This window comes from Macaca fascicularis, chromosome 19, assembly GCF_037993035.2.
Source record: "Macaca fascicularis isolate 582-1 chromosome 19, T2T-MFA8v1.1".
In the NCBI taxonomy this organism is placed as follows: Eukaryota; Metazoa; Chordata; class Mammalia; order Primates; family Cercopithecidae; genus Macaca; species Macaca fascicularis.
Genome location: NC_088393.1, coordinates 40404372 through 40423196, shown reverse-complemented (window position 1 = coordinate 40423196; position 18825 = coordinate 40404372). Strand labels below are relative to the sequence as shown.

The window sequence follows — 18825 nt, the reverse complement described above, 5'->3', positions numbered from 1 at the left end:
TTCTGTGTATCCAAACGCGTCCCATCTTTCAAGCAAAAGCCTTGGTTCCATCTGCCTCCTCCAGGAGTCTTCCTCCCCCATTGCCCAGCCTCTCACCCTCCAGACTTTTTGCAAGCAATGGCTGTTGTGGGGTGCAGTTCACATCTGTACCTTCCATCCCCAGGAACACGCTTCCTTCCTAGAAGAATGGAGTTCTATCACCTCCCCCTACCGGGGATCCAACCCAAAGCTGACTGAGACTTGGTCAAGCTGCAACGCGCCCACTGGGCAGGCATACGTACCAGCAGCTTGCCTGTCTCCAGGTCCCAGGCCCTCACAGTCTTATCGTAGGATGCGGCAATGACTCTGGAAATAAGATGATGAACATTGTTTCTTTTTTTTTTTTTTTTTTTTGAGACAGGGTCTCCTTCTGTTGCCCAGGCTGGAGTGCAGTGCAGTGGTGCAATCCTGGCTCACTGCAACCTCCGCCTCCCAGGTTCAAACGACCCTCCTGCCTCAGCCTCCTGAGTAGCTGAGATTACAGGCGCCCACCACCATGCCCAGCTAATTTTTGTATTTTTAGTAGAAACAGGGTTTTGCCATGTTGGCCAGGCTGGTCTCACACTCCTGACCTCAAGTGATCCACCTGCCTCAGCCTCCCAAAGTGCTAGTATCATAGGCGTGAGCCACCGTGCCTGGCCAAACATTGCTTCTTCACAACAGAGACAGTTAGGTCTGTGGTCCTTTCCATCCTCACCTCCCCTCCTTTCCTTTCCTTTTTTGAGACAGGATGTCACTCTGTCATCTAGGCTGCAGTCCAGTGGGGCAATCCTAGCTCACTGCCACCTTGAGCTTCTGGGCTCAAGTGATCCTCCTACCTCAGCCTCCTGAGTAGCTGGGACTGTGAGCACTCACCATCATGCCTGGCTTTTTTTTGTTTTTTTTTTTAAAGAGACAGAGTCTCACTATGTTGCCCAGGCTAGTCTCTCCTGGCCTCAAGCGATCCTCCCACCTCAGCCTCCCGAAGCACTGGAATTATAAGAATGAGCCACCATGTCTGGCCTGCCTGTGACTTCTATGAAGACTTTTTTCATTTTTCTAATTTAGGACCAAGATTATAAATAATACAATCATCTTTAAAAGACTGCTCCATCACTCACCCTAGGGACCATTCTGTTCTCATTGAAACTAGAGAGAACCAGCCAAGCAAGGTGGCTCATGTCTGTAATCCCAACATTTTGGGAGGCTGAGGCAGGCAGAACACCTGAGGTCAGGAGTTCAAGACCAGCCTGGCCAACATGGTGAAACCCCATCTCTACTAAAAATACAAAAATTAGCCAGGCGTGGTGGTGCGCACCTGTAATCCCAGCTACTCGGGAGGCTGAGGCATGAAAATATCTTGAACCAGGAGGCGGAGGTTACAGTGAGCCGAGATCACACCACTGCAGTCCAGCGTGAGCAGGAGAGGCTCCATCAAAAAAAAAAAAGGAAAGAAGGAAGGAAGGAAGGAAGGAAGGAAGGAAGGAACGAAGGAACGAAGGAAGGAAGGAAGGAAATATAACGTAACACACAAGGAACCACAGCACCATCATCCCCCATACTCTTCAGCCACCCACACATGCTCCTTTATATCAAGGGCTTTCAAAGTATCATCTCTTCTGTTTTCCTCTTCTTCTTCTTTTTTTTTTTAAGACGGAGTTTCGCTTGTCGCCCAGGCTGGAGTGCAACGGCATGACCTCGGCTCACCACAAACTCCACCTTCCAGGTTCAAGCGATTCTCCTGCCTCAGCCTGCTGAGTAGCTGGGATTACAGGCATGCCCCACCATGCCCGGCTAATTTTTGTTTTTAGTAGAGACGGGGTTTCTCCATGTTGGTCCGGCTAGCCTTGAACTCCCGACCTCAGGTGATCCGACCGCCTCGGCCTCCCAGCTGTTTTCCTCTTCTAAAGGGATCTCTGCACCCACAAGGATCAATCACTTTCCTCTCTGCTCACATGTCTGTCTTTTCACAGGAATATAGTTTAAGAGACTACTTATTTTGTTCTGAAATGTTTTCTTGTACAAAAAAACATAAATGTATCCTTGTCTTCTTACATGGCATGTTTCTGTGGCAAAGTTTGTCCTCTGTATAAGACAAATTCCCATGTGGGCATGGTGACTCATGCCTGTAATCCCAGCACTTTGGGAGGCTGAGGTGGGTGGATCACCTGAGGTCAAGAGTTCGAGAACACCCTGGACAACATGGTGAAACCTCTCTCTACTAAAAATACAAAAATTAGCCAGGTGTGGTGGTGTGCACCTGTAGTCCCAGGTACTCAGGAAGCTGAGGCAGGAGAATCACTCGAACCCGGGAGTTGGAGGTTGCAGTGGGCCAAGATCGTACCACTATACTCCAGCCTGGGCAACAGAGCAGGACTCCATCTCAAAAAAAAAAAAAAAAAAAAGATAAATTCCCATGAAACTTACATTTTCATACCAGTTTTCTGCTAACTATTTTATAGCTGCTGTTCAGGGTTAAAGTAAATCCATTTTAAAACAAATTCCTAGTAAGGGTGGTGGCTTATACCTATAATCACTGTATTTGGGAGGCCAAGACAGGAGGATTGTTTGAGCTCCGGAGTTGGAGGCTGCAGTGAGCTGTGATTACACCACCACACTACAGCCCGGGTGACAAAGCAAGACCCTATCTCAAAACCAAAAGAGGCCGAGCACAGTGGCTCACGCCTGTAATCCCAGCACTTTGAGGCGCCAAGGCAGGATTGTTTGAGCCTAGGAGTTTGAGACTAGCCTGGGCAACATGGCAAAACCCATCTCTACAAAAATACAAAAATTAGCCAGGTGTGGTGGTGCACACTTGTAATCCCAGCTACTCAGGGGGCTGAGGCAAGAGGATCACTGAGCCCAGGAGTCCATGGCTGCAGTGAACCATGTTTGCATCACTGCACTCCAGCCTGGGCAACATAGCAGAATCCTGTCTAAATAAAAAATTAAAATTAAAAAACGCCAGGTGTGGTGGCTCATACCTGTAATGCCAACACTTTGGGAGGCCAATGCAGGAGGAGAATCGCTTGAGGCCACAGGTTTGAGACCAGCTTAGGCCACATGGTAAGACGCCATGTCTATTACTTAAAACAAAAACAAAAATGTCACAGGCATGCCTATCTACGGCCTGCCTGCTCGCCCTCCCTCTTCCCAGTGTAAGACGAGGCAAAGATCACCTGCTGCTGTCGGCTGTGATGCTGCACTCTACAACAGGAGCCTTGGGCCTGTGCTCAAAATTGCGAACCACGGAACCATCCACCGCATCCTCAAATCAATGGGAGAGAGAGGAGAAGAGAGTGGTCACTGCCGTGTTTGCTGAAGTCATAAATCGAGGTCAACATTAGCCCTTAGCTTATCTCTGGTAGCAAAATCTGAGAACTCCACGGTCCTGGGACTCTCACTCAGCTCCGAAAGAGGAAAGGACTTTGCAACATGTCCCCTGAGCGGGAAGGACACCCTTGCCATTCTTGGCATCCATGGGAAATTACCCCGCAATTCCACAGACACCAGGTGGAAACTGGCCATGCTGGGGGCAGAGCTGCAAACGGATGGTGTTTGCCTTTCCTACCGGCCAAAAAGGCTTTGCAGAATCTAGCAGTGTTTTCCGGGCCGAGCGCAGTAGCTCACGCCTGTAATCCCAGCACTTTGGGAGGCCGAGGTGGGTGGATCACTTGAGATCAGGAGTTCGAGACCAGCCTGGCCAACATGGTGAAACCCCATCTCTACTAAAAATGCAAAAATTAGCTGGGTGTGGTGGCGCACGCCTGTAGTCCCAGTTACTGGTGAAGCTGAGGCAGGAGAATCGCTTGAACCCAGAAGATGGAGGTTTCAGTGAGCTAAGATCGTGCCACTTCATTCCGGCCTGGGTGACAGAGTGAGACTCCGTCTCAAAAAAAAAAAAAAGAAAAGAAAAGAAAAGAAAATGATCGTCTTGGGGTGTGGGATCGAGGCCCATGCACGCACTCTGGGCGGGCCGGGGCCAGCTCAGGGCAGCGCCAGAATGGATCAGGGTCCGTGGGGCTGTGCAGCTTTAGACTCGACAGTGACACCACGTGGCCAAGAGCAGGAACAGCCACTGTGCACAGATGGGCCCACTCCCTCCACACTGGGCATTTGGAAGCAGGACCCCACCCTGTGGACCCAGACAATTTAAAGGGCAAATACTGGTTAGACTTCAAATGAATGAGGGAAAGGGGGTCTAATAAATAGTTGGAAAATAAAGGAGATGTGACAATATTTGGCGTCTAAGTTTATGGTGAGTACATATTCAGTATTTCGGTACAGTCCCAATTTCATAAATGTATGTGGATGTGCTTGGACAGGAAAAAAATACCTATGCCAACATTTTCACAGCCGTTAACTCTGGGGTCAATGGAAAGATGAGTTTTTTCTTTCTTGTGTTTTCATGTGTTTCCTGTAATAAAATCATATTACCTTTGTAATAATATGAGAAAAACTACCAAACTTTTTTTTTTTTTTTTTGAGACAGGGTTTGCTCTATCACCCAGGCTGGAGTGCAGTGGCAAGAACACGGCTCACTGCACCCCTTGGCCTCCTGGGCCAAAGCCATCCTCCCATCTCAGCCTCCCAAGTCACTAGGACCACAGGCACACGCCACCGCACCCGGCTAATTTTTTGTTTTTGGTAGAAACAAGGTCTCACTATATTGCCCAGGCTGGTCTCAAACTCCTTGGCTCAAGCGATCCTCTTGCCTCAACATCCAAAAGTGCTGCAATTACAGGCATGAGTCACTGTGATCAGCATTTTTATTGTTTTGTTTTGTTTTTGACACTGGATCTCACTCTGTTACCCAGGCTTCAGTGTAGAGTTGCAATTATGGCTCACTGCAGGCACCACCTCCTGGGCTCAAGCAATCCTCCCAGCTCAACTTCCGGAGTAGCTAGGACGACAGAAGTGCACCACCATGCCTGGCTAATTTTTTATTTTGTATTTTGTAGAGATGAGGGTCTTGCTATGTTGCCCAGGCTGGTCTCAAACTCTTGGCCTCAAGCAACCCTCTCGCCTCAGCCTCCCAAAGCGCTGGGATTACAGACGTGGGCCATTGCACTCAGCTTTCTGGGAGCCTTAAACCCTTTCTTAATCCTCTGGGGTGACTGAGAGGCCCCAGGGCAAGGGAGCCTCTCCCCTTGTCATTGCCCAGGGGATGGGATGGTAACTTACCACCTGTACAGTCCACCTTGTATCTTCCAATTCCCCCACATGATTCCCCCTCCCACCACCACTCCACCTTTTTTTTTTTTTTTTTTTTTTTGTATTTTTAGTAGAGAAGGGGTTTCACCATGTTGGCCATGCTGGTCTCGAACTACTGACCTTGTGATCCACCCGCCTGGGCCTCCCAAAGTGCTGGGAATACAGGCATGAGCCACTACGCCCGGCCCTTCTTTCCCCTTTTGAGTTGGCGAAAGGACCCCCCGGGGCTGCTGTCTGTGTTGGTCAAAGGGCTCTTTTCTCCATGAAGGGAAAGATGCCTGTTTTCACCTTGGTTGTTTTCCCAAGATTAGAGACCCTAATCTTGGAGAGACCCTCGGTCCCCACAGCAGCCTCCTTGTTCTCATTCCCTGCCCGTTCCATGCCGCATCCACAATGCGGGCACTGCCACCTCTGCCACCTCGTATGCCCTCCTTCCCATAAGCCGTCCTTCTCCACGTCCCAGGAAGCACATCCAAGTGTTCCCCACCCACACCATGGACCGCTCCCAGCCCTCCTCCCTCCACCACCTTCTCCAGGCAGCCCCCATCCCTGTGCTCCCTCCCTCTGCCCTCCTACCTCTCTTCTGAGCCCCTACCTTTGCTGGTCCCATTGGCTGCCACTCCAGGGACCTGTCTCCTCCCCTGGCTCTCTCCTCTCATCTTCGTCCCCTCCTGCTGGCTCCTTGAGACCCTCAGTTGTGGCTCCCACCATGCGCTCCATGTCCCTCCGTAGGGGGTGAACCCATAACCCTACATAGTCACCTCCTCTTGTCACAGTATCTTGGCCAAAATCTCCGCTGGCCTCCCCTCTCTGCCTCATCCACTGACCCCATTTCCAGTCCCTGCCCCCAGTAACACCTCAAATCCAAATACCTTTAAATCTTTTAAAAGCCCCTTTTCCTCTAGGTGCGGTGACTCACGCCTGTAATCCCAGCACTTTGGGAGGCCAAGGCAGGCAGATCACCTGAGGTCAGGAGTTTGAGACAAGCCTGGCCAACATGGTGAAACCCCATCTCTACTAAAAATACAAAAATTAGCCGGGCGTGGTGGTGGGTGCCTGTAATCCCAGCTACTTGGGAGGCTGAGGCAGGAGAATCGCTTGAACTCAGGAGGCGGAGGTTGCAGTGAGCCGAGACCATGCCATTGCACTCCAGCCTGGGCCACAAGAGTAAAACGCTGTCTCAAACAAAAACAAAAACAATAAAAACCCTTTTTCCCTAATTGGAGATTACTGTGAATAACTTGGAAAGTCCATAAATGTACAGAGAAGCTGGGGAAAATATTCTTAATCCTATGTCCCATCTCCCTCTAATATATTGCCGCCTTTTTTCTGGTCATTTAAAAATAAGTTTGGGGCTGGGTTGTAGTAGCTCATGCTGTATCCCAGTGTTTTGGGAGGCCAAGGAGGAAGGATGGCTTGAGGCCAGGAGCTCAAGACCAGCCCAGGCAACAGAGGGAGATCCCCTCTATATAAAAAATGATAATATTAGCAGGACATGGCAGCCCATGCCTGTGGTCCCAGATACTCAGGAGGCTGAGGTGGGAGGATCACTTGAGCCCAGGAGGTCGAGGCTGCAGTGAGCCATAATTGCACCGCTGCACTTTAGCCTGGGCAACAGACTGAGATCCTACGTCAAAAAAAAAAAAAAAGTGCTCCCACACCTGTAATCCCAGCACTTTTGGAGGCTGAGGCAGGAGGGTCGCTTGAACCAAGGAGTTTGAGACCAGCCTGGGCAATGTAGTGAGACCCTGTCTCTACCTAAAACAAAAAAATTAGCCAGGCGTGGTGGTGTGTGCCTGTGGTCCCAGCGACTTGGGAGGCTGAGATGGGAGGATGCCTTTAGCAAAGGAGGTAAAAGGCTCAGTGAGCTGTGTTCTTGCCACTGCACTCCAGCCTGGGTGATAGAGCAATACCCTGTCTCAAAAAAAGAAAAAAAAATGCAAGTTTGGTAGTTTTTCTCATATTATTACAAAGGTAATATGATTTTATTACAGGAAACACATGAAAACACAAGAAAGAAAAACAATCGTCCTTCCATGACCCCAGAGCTAACAGCTGTGACTATGTTGGCATGTTTGTCTTTTTTTTTTTTTTTCTTTTGAGATGGGGTCCCTCTCTGTCTCCCAGGCTGGAGTGCAGTGGTACAATCTTGGGTCACTGCAACCTCTGCCTCCCAGGTTCAAGCAATTCTCCTGTCTCAGCCTCCAGAGTAGCTGGGACTACAGGCGCCCGCCACCACACCCGGCTATTTTTAGTAGAGACGGGGTTTCACCATATTGGTCAGGCTGGTCTTGAACTCCTGACCTCAGGTGATTCGCTCACCTCGGCCTCCCAAAGTGCTGGGATTACAGGCGTGAGCCACCACGCCCAGCCAGCATGCGTCTGTTCTTGTCCACACAAGTCCGCATACATTTATGAAACTGGGACCTTGGTGGCCCATGCCTGAAATTCCAGCATTTTGGGAGGCTGAGGCAGGAGGATTGCTTGAGGGCAAGAGTTGGAGACTAGCCTGGGCAATGTAGCAAGACCCTCATCTCTACAATATAAAATATAAAAAATTAGCTAGGTGTGGTGGTGCACTCCTGCAGTCCCAGCTACTCGGGGTGTTGAGATGGGAGGATTGCTTGAGTCCAGGAGGTTGAGGCTGCAGTGAGCCATAATTGCATCACTGCACTCCAGCCTGGGTGACAGAGAAAGACTCTGTCTCTAAAACAAAACAAACAAAAAATGCCTCTAGTGTCATCCTGTGGGGTGTGGGGGTGAGGCGCCCAGAGAAATCAGTAGTTTTTCTAACAAGATCTTGAGGCTCTGGGCTCTGTGGGCCAGGTGTCCATAAGGACAGCTACAGAGGGCAGGAGTGGAGGTGAGTTGAGCCCCGGGGCAGCCCCTTCACACAACTGGTCCTGTGCAGCACGGGCAGACCCAAGGAGGCCCAGGAGGTCATGCAACCCCCCGGGGTCACACAGCTAAACGTGGGGTCCACCACAAACCCTCCTGCCCAGTTGGCATGGCCTTGGCACAGATTGTACCTTGTGGCTGTGTGTGTGTGTGTGTGTGTGTGTATGCGTATTTTCTTCCATTTCCATTTCACAAAAGAACAAGTATGACGATATAGGCCAATGGTCTTAAATTCATTAAAAAAAAAAAAAAAGACAACAGTGGGGATTGACTGATAATGTCTCCAAAAAATCCTCTGTTTCAAACCCTTAAATCCTTTTGCCTGTACTGCCCTAAGAACCACTCAACTGATGTCTTTATTTCGGATCTCCGTGTAGTGTCTGTCCCCCTAGCAGGAAGTACCACGGAAAGCACTCCTTCAAGGTCGTCTGTAGGGTGAGGGGCTATCCTCTTCCCCGTTACCCAAACCAGAACCCAGGAACCAGCCCCAGCTCCCTCCACTCCTGTCCCTGAAGCCAGATGCTGCAAAACTCAGAACGGAGCGTCCTCTCCCGTGAGCCCCAGCCAGCCACACAGCCTTCTGTGGCCTGGCCCCATGGCCACTGCCTTCCCCCAGCCCTGCTCCTCCCCAGCCCTCCTGAGCGACCGGCACTGCCCGGGCCTGCTGGCCATGCCCTGCAGTCCCCTGGAGGGCTCCAGGAGCCACCTCTGCCAACCTCATCTGAACATCACAGCCCCATCCCCGGTGCCCCTGCCTCCGCACCTTGGGGTGCTGATCTGAACCCAGGCCTACCTCTTCCAACCACCCCTCATGAACAGGTCCCAGGCCTGGACACCTTTCTGTCCTCTGTGACCACACAGACCTGGCCATCCAGTCTCTGTGGATGGAACTCAGTTTTCCAGATGAGAAGGAGACTCAGAGAGATGACATCCTAGGCCCCAAACACAGCCAGGACTTTCGTTCTCTGACAGGTGTGTGGGGTGGCTGGGCGCCGTGGCTCACGCCTGTAATCCCAACAATTTGGAAGGCCGAAGCAGGCGGATCACTTAAGGCTAGGAGTTTGAGACCATCTTGGCCAATACAGTGAAACCCTGTCTCTACTAAAAAAAAAATTAGCTGGGCATGGTGGCATGCCTCTGTATTCCCAGCTACTAGGGAGGCTGAGGCAGGAGAATCACTTGAACCCAGAGGCGAAAATTGTAGTGAACCGAGATTGCACCACTATACTCCAGCCTGGGCGACAGAGCAAGACTCTGTCTCAAAAAAAAAAAAAAAAAAAAAAAAAAAAGAAAGAAAGAAAAGAAAAAGAAAAAGAAAAAAAGGTGTGGGGGCCAGGCATGGTGGCTCACACCTGTCATCCCTGCACTTTGGGAGGCCGAGGTAGGTGGATCATCTGAAGTCAGGATTTCAAGACCAGCCTGGCTAACATGGTTAAACTCTGTTTCTACTAAAAATATAAAATTAGCCAGGAGTGGTGGTACACACCTGTAGTCCTAGCTACTCAGGAGGCTGAGGCAGGACAATCACTTGAACCCGGGAGGCGGAGGTTGTAGTGAACTGAGATCACGCCATGACACTCCAGCCTGGGCGACAAGAACGAAACTCGGTCTCAAAAAAAAAAAAAAAAAAAAAAAGGCCTGGCACCGTGGTTCACGCCTGTAATCCCAGCACTTTGGGAGGCTGAGGTGGGTGGATCACCTGAGGTCAGGAGTTCAAGACCAGCCTGACCAACATGGTGAAACCCGATCTCTACTAAAAAAAAAAAAATTAGCTGGGTGTGGTGGCACATGCCTGTAATCCCAGCTACTGTAATCCCAGCTACTTGGGAGGCTGAGGCAGGAGAATGGCTTGAACCCAGTAGGCGGAGGTTGCAGTGAGCCGAGATCACACCAATGCACTCCAGCCTGGGCAACAAGATCAAAACCCCGTCTCAAAACAAAAAAGTGTGGCGCTCTCAGTCCAGAGGTCTCCATCCCATTCCCACTGTTTCCAGGCCCACAAGCTGGCAGCAGCCACCTTAACTTCATCCAGGCTGGGCTCTCACCTTCCCCTCCTTCTGGCACTTTGCTCAGAAGACCTGCAAACCAGGACCCACAAGTGCCTGCGAGTTTAGTGCTGAGGAACTCGACATGGGAGGTGCCTAAGCTTAAGAAAGGTTTTCGCTCCGGGAGCACCTGCCAGTGGGCCACCTACCCACAGCTTCACCGTGCAGTCATGGGAGCCACTGAGGAGCTTTGTGTCATCCACACAGAAGTGACAGGTGCTCACAGCATGCTCGTGCCCACTCAGAATTTTAAATGGTATCTGAAAAAAGGAGAGACCAGATGAGTTAAACATATTGCAGGACACAAGATCAATGTACAACAGTTAATTTTATTTCTAAACACTTACAATAGGCCGGGCGCGGTGGCTCACGCCTGTAATCCCAGCACTTTGGGAGGCCGAGGCGGGCGGATCACAAGGTCAGGAGATCGAGACCACGGTGAAACCCCGTCTCTACTAAAAATACAAAAAATTAGCCGGGCGCGGTTGTGGGTGCCTGTAGTCCCAGCTACTCGGGAGGCTGAGGTAGGAGAATGGCGTGAACCCGGGAGGCGGAGCTTGCAGTGAGCCGAGATCGCGCCACTGCACTCCAGCCTGGGCGACAGAGGGAGACTCCGTCTCAAAAAAAAAAAAAAACAAAAAAAAAAACAAAAAAAAAACACTTACAATAAACCAACTGGAAAAAAATGAATTTAAAAAATTCTGGCCAAAGAGGGGTGGCTCACGTCTGTAATCCCAGCACTTTGGGAGGCCAAGGCGGGCAGATCACCTGAGGTCAGGAGTTCGAGACCAGCCTGGCCAACATGGCAAAACTCCATCTCTACTAAAAATACAAAAATTAGCTGGGCATGGTGGCACACACCTGTAATCCCAGCTACTTGGAGGCTGAGGCAGGAGAATCACTTGAACACAGGAGGCGGAGGTTGCAGTAAGCCAAGATTGCACCACTGCACTCCAGCCTGGGCAACAGAGTGAGACTCCATCTGAAAAAAAAAAATTCTGCCTGGGCATAATGGTTTATCCCTGTAATCCCAGCACTCTGGGAGGCTGGGGCAGGAGGACTGCTTGAGCCTGGGAGTTCAAGACTAGTCTGGGCAACACAGTGAGACTGTCTGTACAAAATTGGAAAAAAAAAAAAAAAAAAGACAATGAGCCAGGCATGGTGGCGCACACTTGTAGTCCCAGCCACTCAGGAGGCTGAGACAGGAGGACTACTTGAGCCCAGAAGGTTAAGGTTACAGTGAGCTATGATTGCAGCACTGCACTCCAGCCTGGGTGACAGAGCAAGACCCTACCTTTAAATAATTAAAATTAAAATTAAAATTAAAAATTTAAATGGGCAAAGGATTTGAACAGATATATCTCCAAAGAAGATATGCAAGGGCTGGGTGCGGTGGCTCACAACTATAATCTCAGCACTTTGGGAGGCTGAGGCAGATGGATCACTTGAGGCCAGGAGTTCAAGACCAGCCTGGCCAACATGGCGAAACCCCATCTCTACTAAAAAAAAAAAAAAAAGTAGCCTGCTGTCGTGGTGTGCTCCTGTAATCCCAACTATTCAGGAGGCTGAAGCATGAGAATTGCTTGAACCTGGGAGGCAGAGGTTACAATGAGCTATGATCATGTCACTGCACTCCAGCCTGGGCAATAGAGTGAGACCTGTCTCAAAAAGAAAAACAAAACAAACAAAAACAAAAACTATATATATATATATATGCAAATAGTTGATAGCACATGAAAAGATTCTCAACATCACTCACCACATCAGGAAAGTGCAAATGAAAACCACAGTGTGGCCGGGCGCAGTGGCTCATGCCTGTAATCCCAGCACTTTGGGAGGCCAAGGTAGGTGGATCACCTGAGGTCGGGAGTTTGAGACCAGCCTCATCAACATGGAGAAACCCAGTCTCTACTAGAAATACAAAATTAGCCGGGCATGGTGGCGCATGCCTGTAATCCCAGCTACTCGGGAGGCTGAGGCAGGAGAATCGCTTGAATCGCTACTCAGGAGGTGGAGGTTGCGGTGAGCCGAGGTCGTGCCACTGCGCTCCAGCCTGGGCAACAAGAGCAAAACTCCATCTCCAAAAAAAAAAGCCTGGGTGACAGAGCAAGACTCCATCTAAAAAACAAAAAAGAAAAATAAAAAAAGAAAAAAAGAAAAAACAGAAAGAAAGAAAAGAAAACCAGAGTGTGATACCATGTCATATCTGTTAGGATGGCTATGATCAAAGTCCCATAACAAGTGTTGGCAAGGATGTGAATAGTTGAAACCCTCCTAACATTGCTGGTAGGAACGTAAAGTAGTGCAGTTACTTTGAAAAATAGGCAGTTTGACCAGGCACAGTGGCTCACACCTGTAATCCCAGCACTTTGGGAGGCCGAGGTATGTGGATCACCTGAGGTCAGGTGTTTGAGACCAGCCTGGCCAATGTGGTGAAACCCTGTCTCTACTAAAAGTACAAAAATTAGCCAGGCAGGGTGGCATGTGCCTGTAATCCCAGCTACTGGGGGACTGAGGCAGGAGAATCACTTGAACCTGGGAGGCAGAGGCTGCAGCGAGCCGAGATCATGCCACTGCACTCCAGTCTGGGCAACAGAGCAAGACTCTGTCTCAAAAAAAAAAAATGTGTCATGGCCATGCAACAGAATATTACTTGGTAATGAAAAGGGAAGGAAGCACTGCTACAGGCTACAACATGGATGAACCTTGAGGAAGTTATGCTAAGGAAACGAAGCCAGTCACAAGAGACCACATATGGCTTGATTCTATCACTATAAAAGGTCTAGAATAGACAAATCTATGGACAGAAAGTAGAATTGCCTGGTCTGGGCAGGATGGGTATTGGGGAACTGGGGAGTACAGTACTCTGTGAATACCCTAGAAACCACTACAGCTTCTATGGTTAAATTATATGGTATGTGAATTATATCTCAGTAAAACTGGAAGAAAAAAAAGAGGACAGAGCGCGGAAGCCTGAAGTGTTCCCCCCGACCCGCCCATGGCGACACGTCCCAGGTTGAGTTGTGGAAGTGTAGGGGTGGGGGAAATGTTGGAGGCAAGACGAGGGGTGTGGCCTGGAAGGCAGTGTCAGGGTGCTGGGCTGAGTCGGCAGGAGGGCAGGGGTGAGGGGATGCGACGGTTCAGGGCGGCGGTGGCCTTCGGGTTGCAGGTGATATGCGGGGTGTTGATGTGCAGGGTGTTCGGGAAGCGCAGGTGAGGATGCAGGGGACGAGAGGATACCCCGCTTCTAGGGGACTCGGGGACACGGGGACACTGGAACGTGGGCTCGGGCCTCCAGGGCGCGGGAACACGGGCTCCGTTGCCAGGGAGCGCGGAGAGCTGGGACTGGGCTTTTCTCCGGTAGAGTTCGCTAACCCCGGGCGGTCCGGGGCCGCGCGTGCAGGAACGGCTTCCTACCCCAGGAGCGGCCCCAGTCCCCGGGACGGGATGTGACCTGCGCAGCCCTCCCGCACCGCCCCCGCCCCTGGCGACCCCAGCCCCCGCCGCTCCTGCAGGGTTTGGGTTATCTCTCTCATTAGGCAAACCGAACTATCATTAAAAATTGAAATTAAATTTGCTGGATGCAGTGGCTCACGCATGCAATTCCATGAGTGAGGAGGAGGACTGCTTGAAGCCAGGAGTTTAAGACCAGCCTGGGCAACAAGGGAGACCTCCCTCTCTACAAAAAAATTAAAAATAATTAAAAAAAAACCATAAATAAATAAATAATCAAAATTAAAATTAAATAATTTAAAAAATATATAATTTAATTTAAAAAATAGGAAGCCGGGCGCGGTGGCTCACGCCTGTAATCCCAGCACTTTGGGAGGCCGAGGCGGGCGGATCACAAGGTCAGGAGATCGAGACCACGGTGAAACCCCGTCTCTACTAAAAATACAAAAAATTAGCCGGGCGCGGTTGTGGGCGCCTGTAGTCCCAGCTACTCGGGAGGCTGAGGCAGGAGAATGGCGTGAACCCGGGAGGCGGAGCTTGCAGTGAGCCGAGATCGCGCCACTGCACTCCAGCCTGGGCGACAGAGCGAGACTCCGTCTCAAAAATAAATAAATAAATAAATAAATAAATAATAAAAAATAAAAAATAAAAAATAGGAAAACACACACACACACACACACACACCCCCGCCCAGAACTCCATCATGGGAAAACGTCAGCAAGAGGGAGAAACCATTCCACTACCCCCACCACAGGCTTTTCTGGGGCCCTCCTTTCAGGTTTTTTTCTGCACACAGTCCCTTGGGATCCACTAGGTAAAGGGGTCCCAGGGGTTGCAGAGAGAAGTCCCCAACACATAATTACATTTCAGAGGCGCTGACATAGCTCATGCAGAGGACAGAGAATTTGGGCTAAAACAAAACGGTTCTTCTATGTGTAGCATTCATTCACGTATTCCACAAATAAACCTAGAGAACCTCCTCCCCCATGGGGCCTGGACTTGATGCTGCAGCTCAGCAGCCACCTAGGAGCAAAGTCTCCAACTTTGAAGTGTCAGTTGCTGGCAGCCAGATGACATCTTGAGGACAAAACGGGGATGTCAGGCCATGGCAAGAGGCACAGAGGAGACAGTGGCCCCGGCTACTTTAGACGGGCAGTCAGGGAGGGCCTCCCCAAGAGCGCAATACCGTGGAGGCAGGGACCTGCCAAGAGCCCTGAGGCCAGATCTGCTTATAGGTCAGCAAGACAGGGGGACCGGGGAGGAGAACATGGAGAGGTGCCAGATTTGAAATGGCCTGGAAGGCCACAGGCAGATCACCAGACTTCATCTTAAACATGCTGGGAAGCCAGGCAGAGGTTTCGAGGAAATTATTAAAAACACACTCTGACATCTACATGTGAGTGCATGAAATCAAGGCCAAGCAAGAAACGCTACTTACTGAGAATGTTCTTTGTTGGGTTTTTGTTTTGTTTTGTTTTTGAGACGGAGTGAGATGATCTTGGCTCACTGCAACCTCTGCCTCCCAGGTTCAAGTGATCCTCCCGCCGCGGCCTCCTCAGTAGCTGGGATTACAGGAATATACCACCACGCCCAGCTAATTTTTGCATTTTTAGTAGAGAAAGGGTTTCACCATATTGGCCAGGCTGGTCTCAAACCCCTGACCTCATGTGCTCATCTCGGCTTCCCAAAGTGCTGGGATTACAGGCATGAGCCACCACACCCAGCCAGTTTCTCTCTCTCTCTCTCTCTCTCTGTGTGTGTGTGTGTGTGTACGTATATATATATATATTCAGCATATATATATATATATATTTATTATGGAGACAGAGTCTCACTCTGTTGCCCAGGCTGGAGAGCAGTGATGCAATCATAGCTCACTGCAGCCTTAAACTCCTGGGTTCAAGGGATCCTCCTGCCTCAGCCTTTCAAGCGGCTGGGAACACAAGTGCGCCCCATCACACTGGGCTAAGTTTATTTTTTGTAGAGATGACCTCTCACTATGTTGCCCAGGCTGGTCTCAAACTCCTGGGCTCAAGTGATCCTCCCACCTGGGCCTCCCAAAGGGCTGGGATTACAGTTGTGAGTCACTTTGCCTGGCCCAATTCATTGTTGTTATTATTAATTATTATTCTGAGTTTCCCGTTTCTTCTGACGCTAACTCTATCTCCTGGAGGGGGAGAGCTGAGCCACCCACCCTTGGGCTGCACTTAGGAGCATCACTCTGGATGGTCCTACGGAGACTGTAAGGTCTAGGTGGGGTCAGGGTGCACATGGAGGCGCAGAGCCTCTTCCCAGCCAAGAGTCCTGGTTCCCCAGCAGGTGGCAGTGCGGGGAGCCCTCGCCAGCATCTCCAGCAGGTCCTGCTCGGCTGTCTGACCTTTTCCCACTGATGTACCACAGATGGGGGAATGGGCCTAGGGACTCTGGAGGCCCTGGTGAAGCCAGGTGGGTTTTCCATGGGTTCCCCCGACAGCCCGAGCGCCTTCCTCACGTGTGGGGAACAGGCCACTGCCCCCTGCGGCGGTTCTGACCTTGGAGAGAGGCTCCTGGTCGCCCCAAATCAATTTCTCCGGCATCTGCTGCTTCTCAGGCGACAGCTGCAGCGGTGGTTCCCTGTCCAAGGCCAGGGGGTCGAGGGTGGCCAGCAGGCGCGTGTGCGGGATGGACATCCTGAAGCGGCCTAAGGCCCTCGCCAGGGTTCCCCAGGACAGCTTGCCGGGAGGATACTCGCCGGCAGGGGCCGAGGGTGGCGGCAACTTGCATTCCCTGTCCGGGGCTGTCTGGGAGCACCGCCGCGGCGAGGCCATCTCAAAGCCCTGCCCGCCGGTGGCTGCCCGCAAGCCTAGATGGGAACGGTGGCGCCGCGCGCCCGCGCCTGCACCAAGCACTTAGGAGGCGCGCGCTACGCTGGGCCCGCAACTTCGCTGCCTCCTCACCCGCTGGGTGAAATATGGTGCCACCCCGCGCAGCACAGGTTACCCATAGAAAAATGCGCTTTGCAGCTGGGCGCGGTGGCTCATGCCCATAATCCCGGCACTTTGGGAGGCTGAGGCGGGCGGATCACCTGAGGTCAGGAGTTTGAGACCAGCCTGGCAGGGTTTAGTGAAACCCCGTCTCTACTAAAAAAAAAAAAATAAAATAAATACAAAAATTAGCCGGGCATGGGGGCGTGCGCCTGTAGTTCCAGCTACATGGAAGGCTGAGGCAGGAGGATGGCTTGAACCCAGGAGGCAGAGGTTGCAAAAAAAAGAAAAATGGGCTTTGCATTCTGGGAACCAGGCCGAGCCAGCAAAACCAGTGCCCCAGCCTCCAGCCCTCCCCTGTGGTTTCCGTGACTCCGTCACAGGGCAATTTCTTCATGTCCTCTGCCTGGGTACAGCTCCTGGCCAGCCCACTTCAGGTCAAAACAGAAAAGGTCAATAAGTTATGGGGTAGCCCCTGCACGAAATAAGATAGTTATTAGGGGCGGGTTTGCAACATTTATAATAGCATGAGGGAAGTATCTGTCACAACCCCAACAACAGTAACAGGGAATAAAATGCTACCACCAGTCAGATAACAGCCCCATAGCTAGAAAAGGACAGGGTGGAGTGATTCAAGATATTGAAGGGTGTCATCTTTGGATGATAAAAAAGTGATTTTCTTCGTGTGTGTGTGTGTGTGTGTGTGTGTGTGTGTAGATAAGAGTCTCTGTGTCACTCAGGCTGGAGTGCAGTGGCGCAATTTCGGCTCACTGCAACCTCCACCTCCAGGGTTCAAGGGATTCTTGTGCCTCAGCCTCCCACACAGCTGGGATCACAGGCGTATGCTCCACAGATCTGGCTAATTTTTTTTTTTTTTTTTTTTTTGTATTTTTAGTAGAGACAAGGTTTCACCATGCTGGCCAGGCTGTTTTCAAACTCCTGGTGTCAAGTGATCCGCTGGCCTCGGCCTCCCAAAGCACTGGGATTACAAGCATGGGCCACCACACCCGGCCTCTTCCTTTTTCCTGCTTTTAAAATTGTTGTGATCTATGATGCTACTTTCATAATGTAAAACACAAAGGCTCAGTACTTTATTTTTTGTGGAGACAAGGGTCTCTATGTGGCTCAGGCTGGTCTGGAATTCCTGGGCCCAAGCAGTCCTCCTGCCTCGGCCTCCCAAAGCTCTGGGATTACAGGCATGAGCCACCACACCTGGTCTGCACTTTATTTTTGGAAAAGGTCTCCTTGGTGCACATGAAATGGCCTCAGAGCAGGGAGCTGCAGCCATGCAACCCAGGCTGTGGGTGTACATTCTCCCACCTGGTTTCCCTGCCTGTCTCAGACACTTTAGTGACATCTACCCTGAGAGGATGAGGCCCCCTGCCAGGCTCTGGCTCTGCCCTCCCATGGGGCTTCCTGGGTACCAGCAGCAACCCAGTCACCCAAAGAGGGAAGAGCTTCATTCCCAAGAAACGGCAGGAGGGGCCGCAACCACCCCCTCTCACACACTTGCCCTTCAGTGAGTCCAGACTGTCTTCATCACAAAACCAGAGAGAAGCCTTCACTTTTAACTTCTTTTTTAACATCCCAGGAAACTGTTTAAAAATCACGAAGAAAATAGAAAAATTCCACTTTAATTAAACTGTTCAGTCTGGATTTTTTCCCCCTGACACTAACTGAAATTAAAAATAGAAATCAATTTCTACGACCTTTCAAGGCAGTCTTTGAAACGTCAAGGTTTTAAAAATTATTTTACAGTAGGAATTTACATATAAATACACTCTGTACAATGCGTTAACTGAACAATCACTGGGCTTCCATCATGGAGGAGAAATGATTCTAGGACGAGCCAGTGCAGCCTTCAATTACTGCCTTCTTAGCGGAAGACTTTTCAGCCTGGAAAAGAAAACAGAAAAGAAAGAAATGGAAAGTTAGCTACAAGTGAAAAACCAAACAGCTCTGTGAAGGCTGAGAATGCCAGGCCTCCCCAAATCACAGCAGCTTATCTGCACCGATAAAATGCACTCACAATAACCCACAATGAAGTACTGCCTCATCTGTGCTTTTTTTTCCCCCCCCCGAGATGGAGTTTCACTCTTGTTGCCAAGGCTGGAGTGCAGCGGTATAATCTCAGCTCACTGCAACCTCTGCCTCCCGGGTTTAAGTGAGTCTCCTGCCTCCGCCTCCAGAGTAGCTGGGATTACAGGTGCATGCCACCACACCCAGCTAATTTT

The 18825-nt window shown here is 50.6% G+C and overlaps 2 protein-coding genes across 4 annotated transcripts in view; both read right to left on the bottom strand.

Moving 5' to 3' along the window:
- Window positions 1–16558, bottom strand: part of WDR88 (WD repeat domain 88) — a 47365-nt gene extending 30807 nt beyond the window's left edge. Inside the window, exons 1-4 of the mRNA XM_045381277.3 lie at window positions 16160–16558; window positions 10325–10435; window positions 3198–3286; window positions 282–345 (exon numbers count right to left, since the gene is read on the bottom strand). Of these exons, the coding sequence (XP_045237212.2) occupies window positions 282–345; window positions 3198–3286; window positions 10325–10435; window positions 16160–16435 (540 nt within the window). The 5' untranslated portion in view covers window positions 16436–16558. The remainder of the gene's footprint in view (window positions 1–281; window positions 346–3197; window positions 3287–10324; window positions 10436–16159) is intronic.
- A 1651-nt stretch (window positions 16559–18209) lies between these two features.
- Window positions 18210–18825, bottom strand: part of GPATCH1 (G-patch domain containing 1) — a 48448-nt gene continuing 47832 nt past the window's right edge. For all 3 annotated transcript variants that reach the window (XR_012427419.1, XM_045379083.2, XM_065536369.1), the window contains one exon: window positions 18210–18487. Coding sequence is in view for 2 of the 3 variants with exons in the window: in XM_045379083.2 (XP_045235018.2) it covers window positions 18457–18487 (31 nt within the window). In the remaining variant the exon portion in view is untranslated. The remainder of the gene's footprint in view (window positions 18488–18825) is intronic.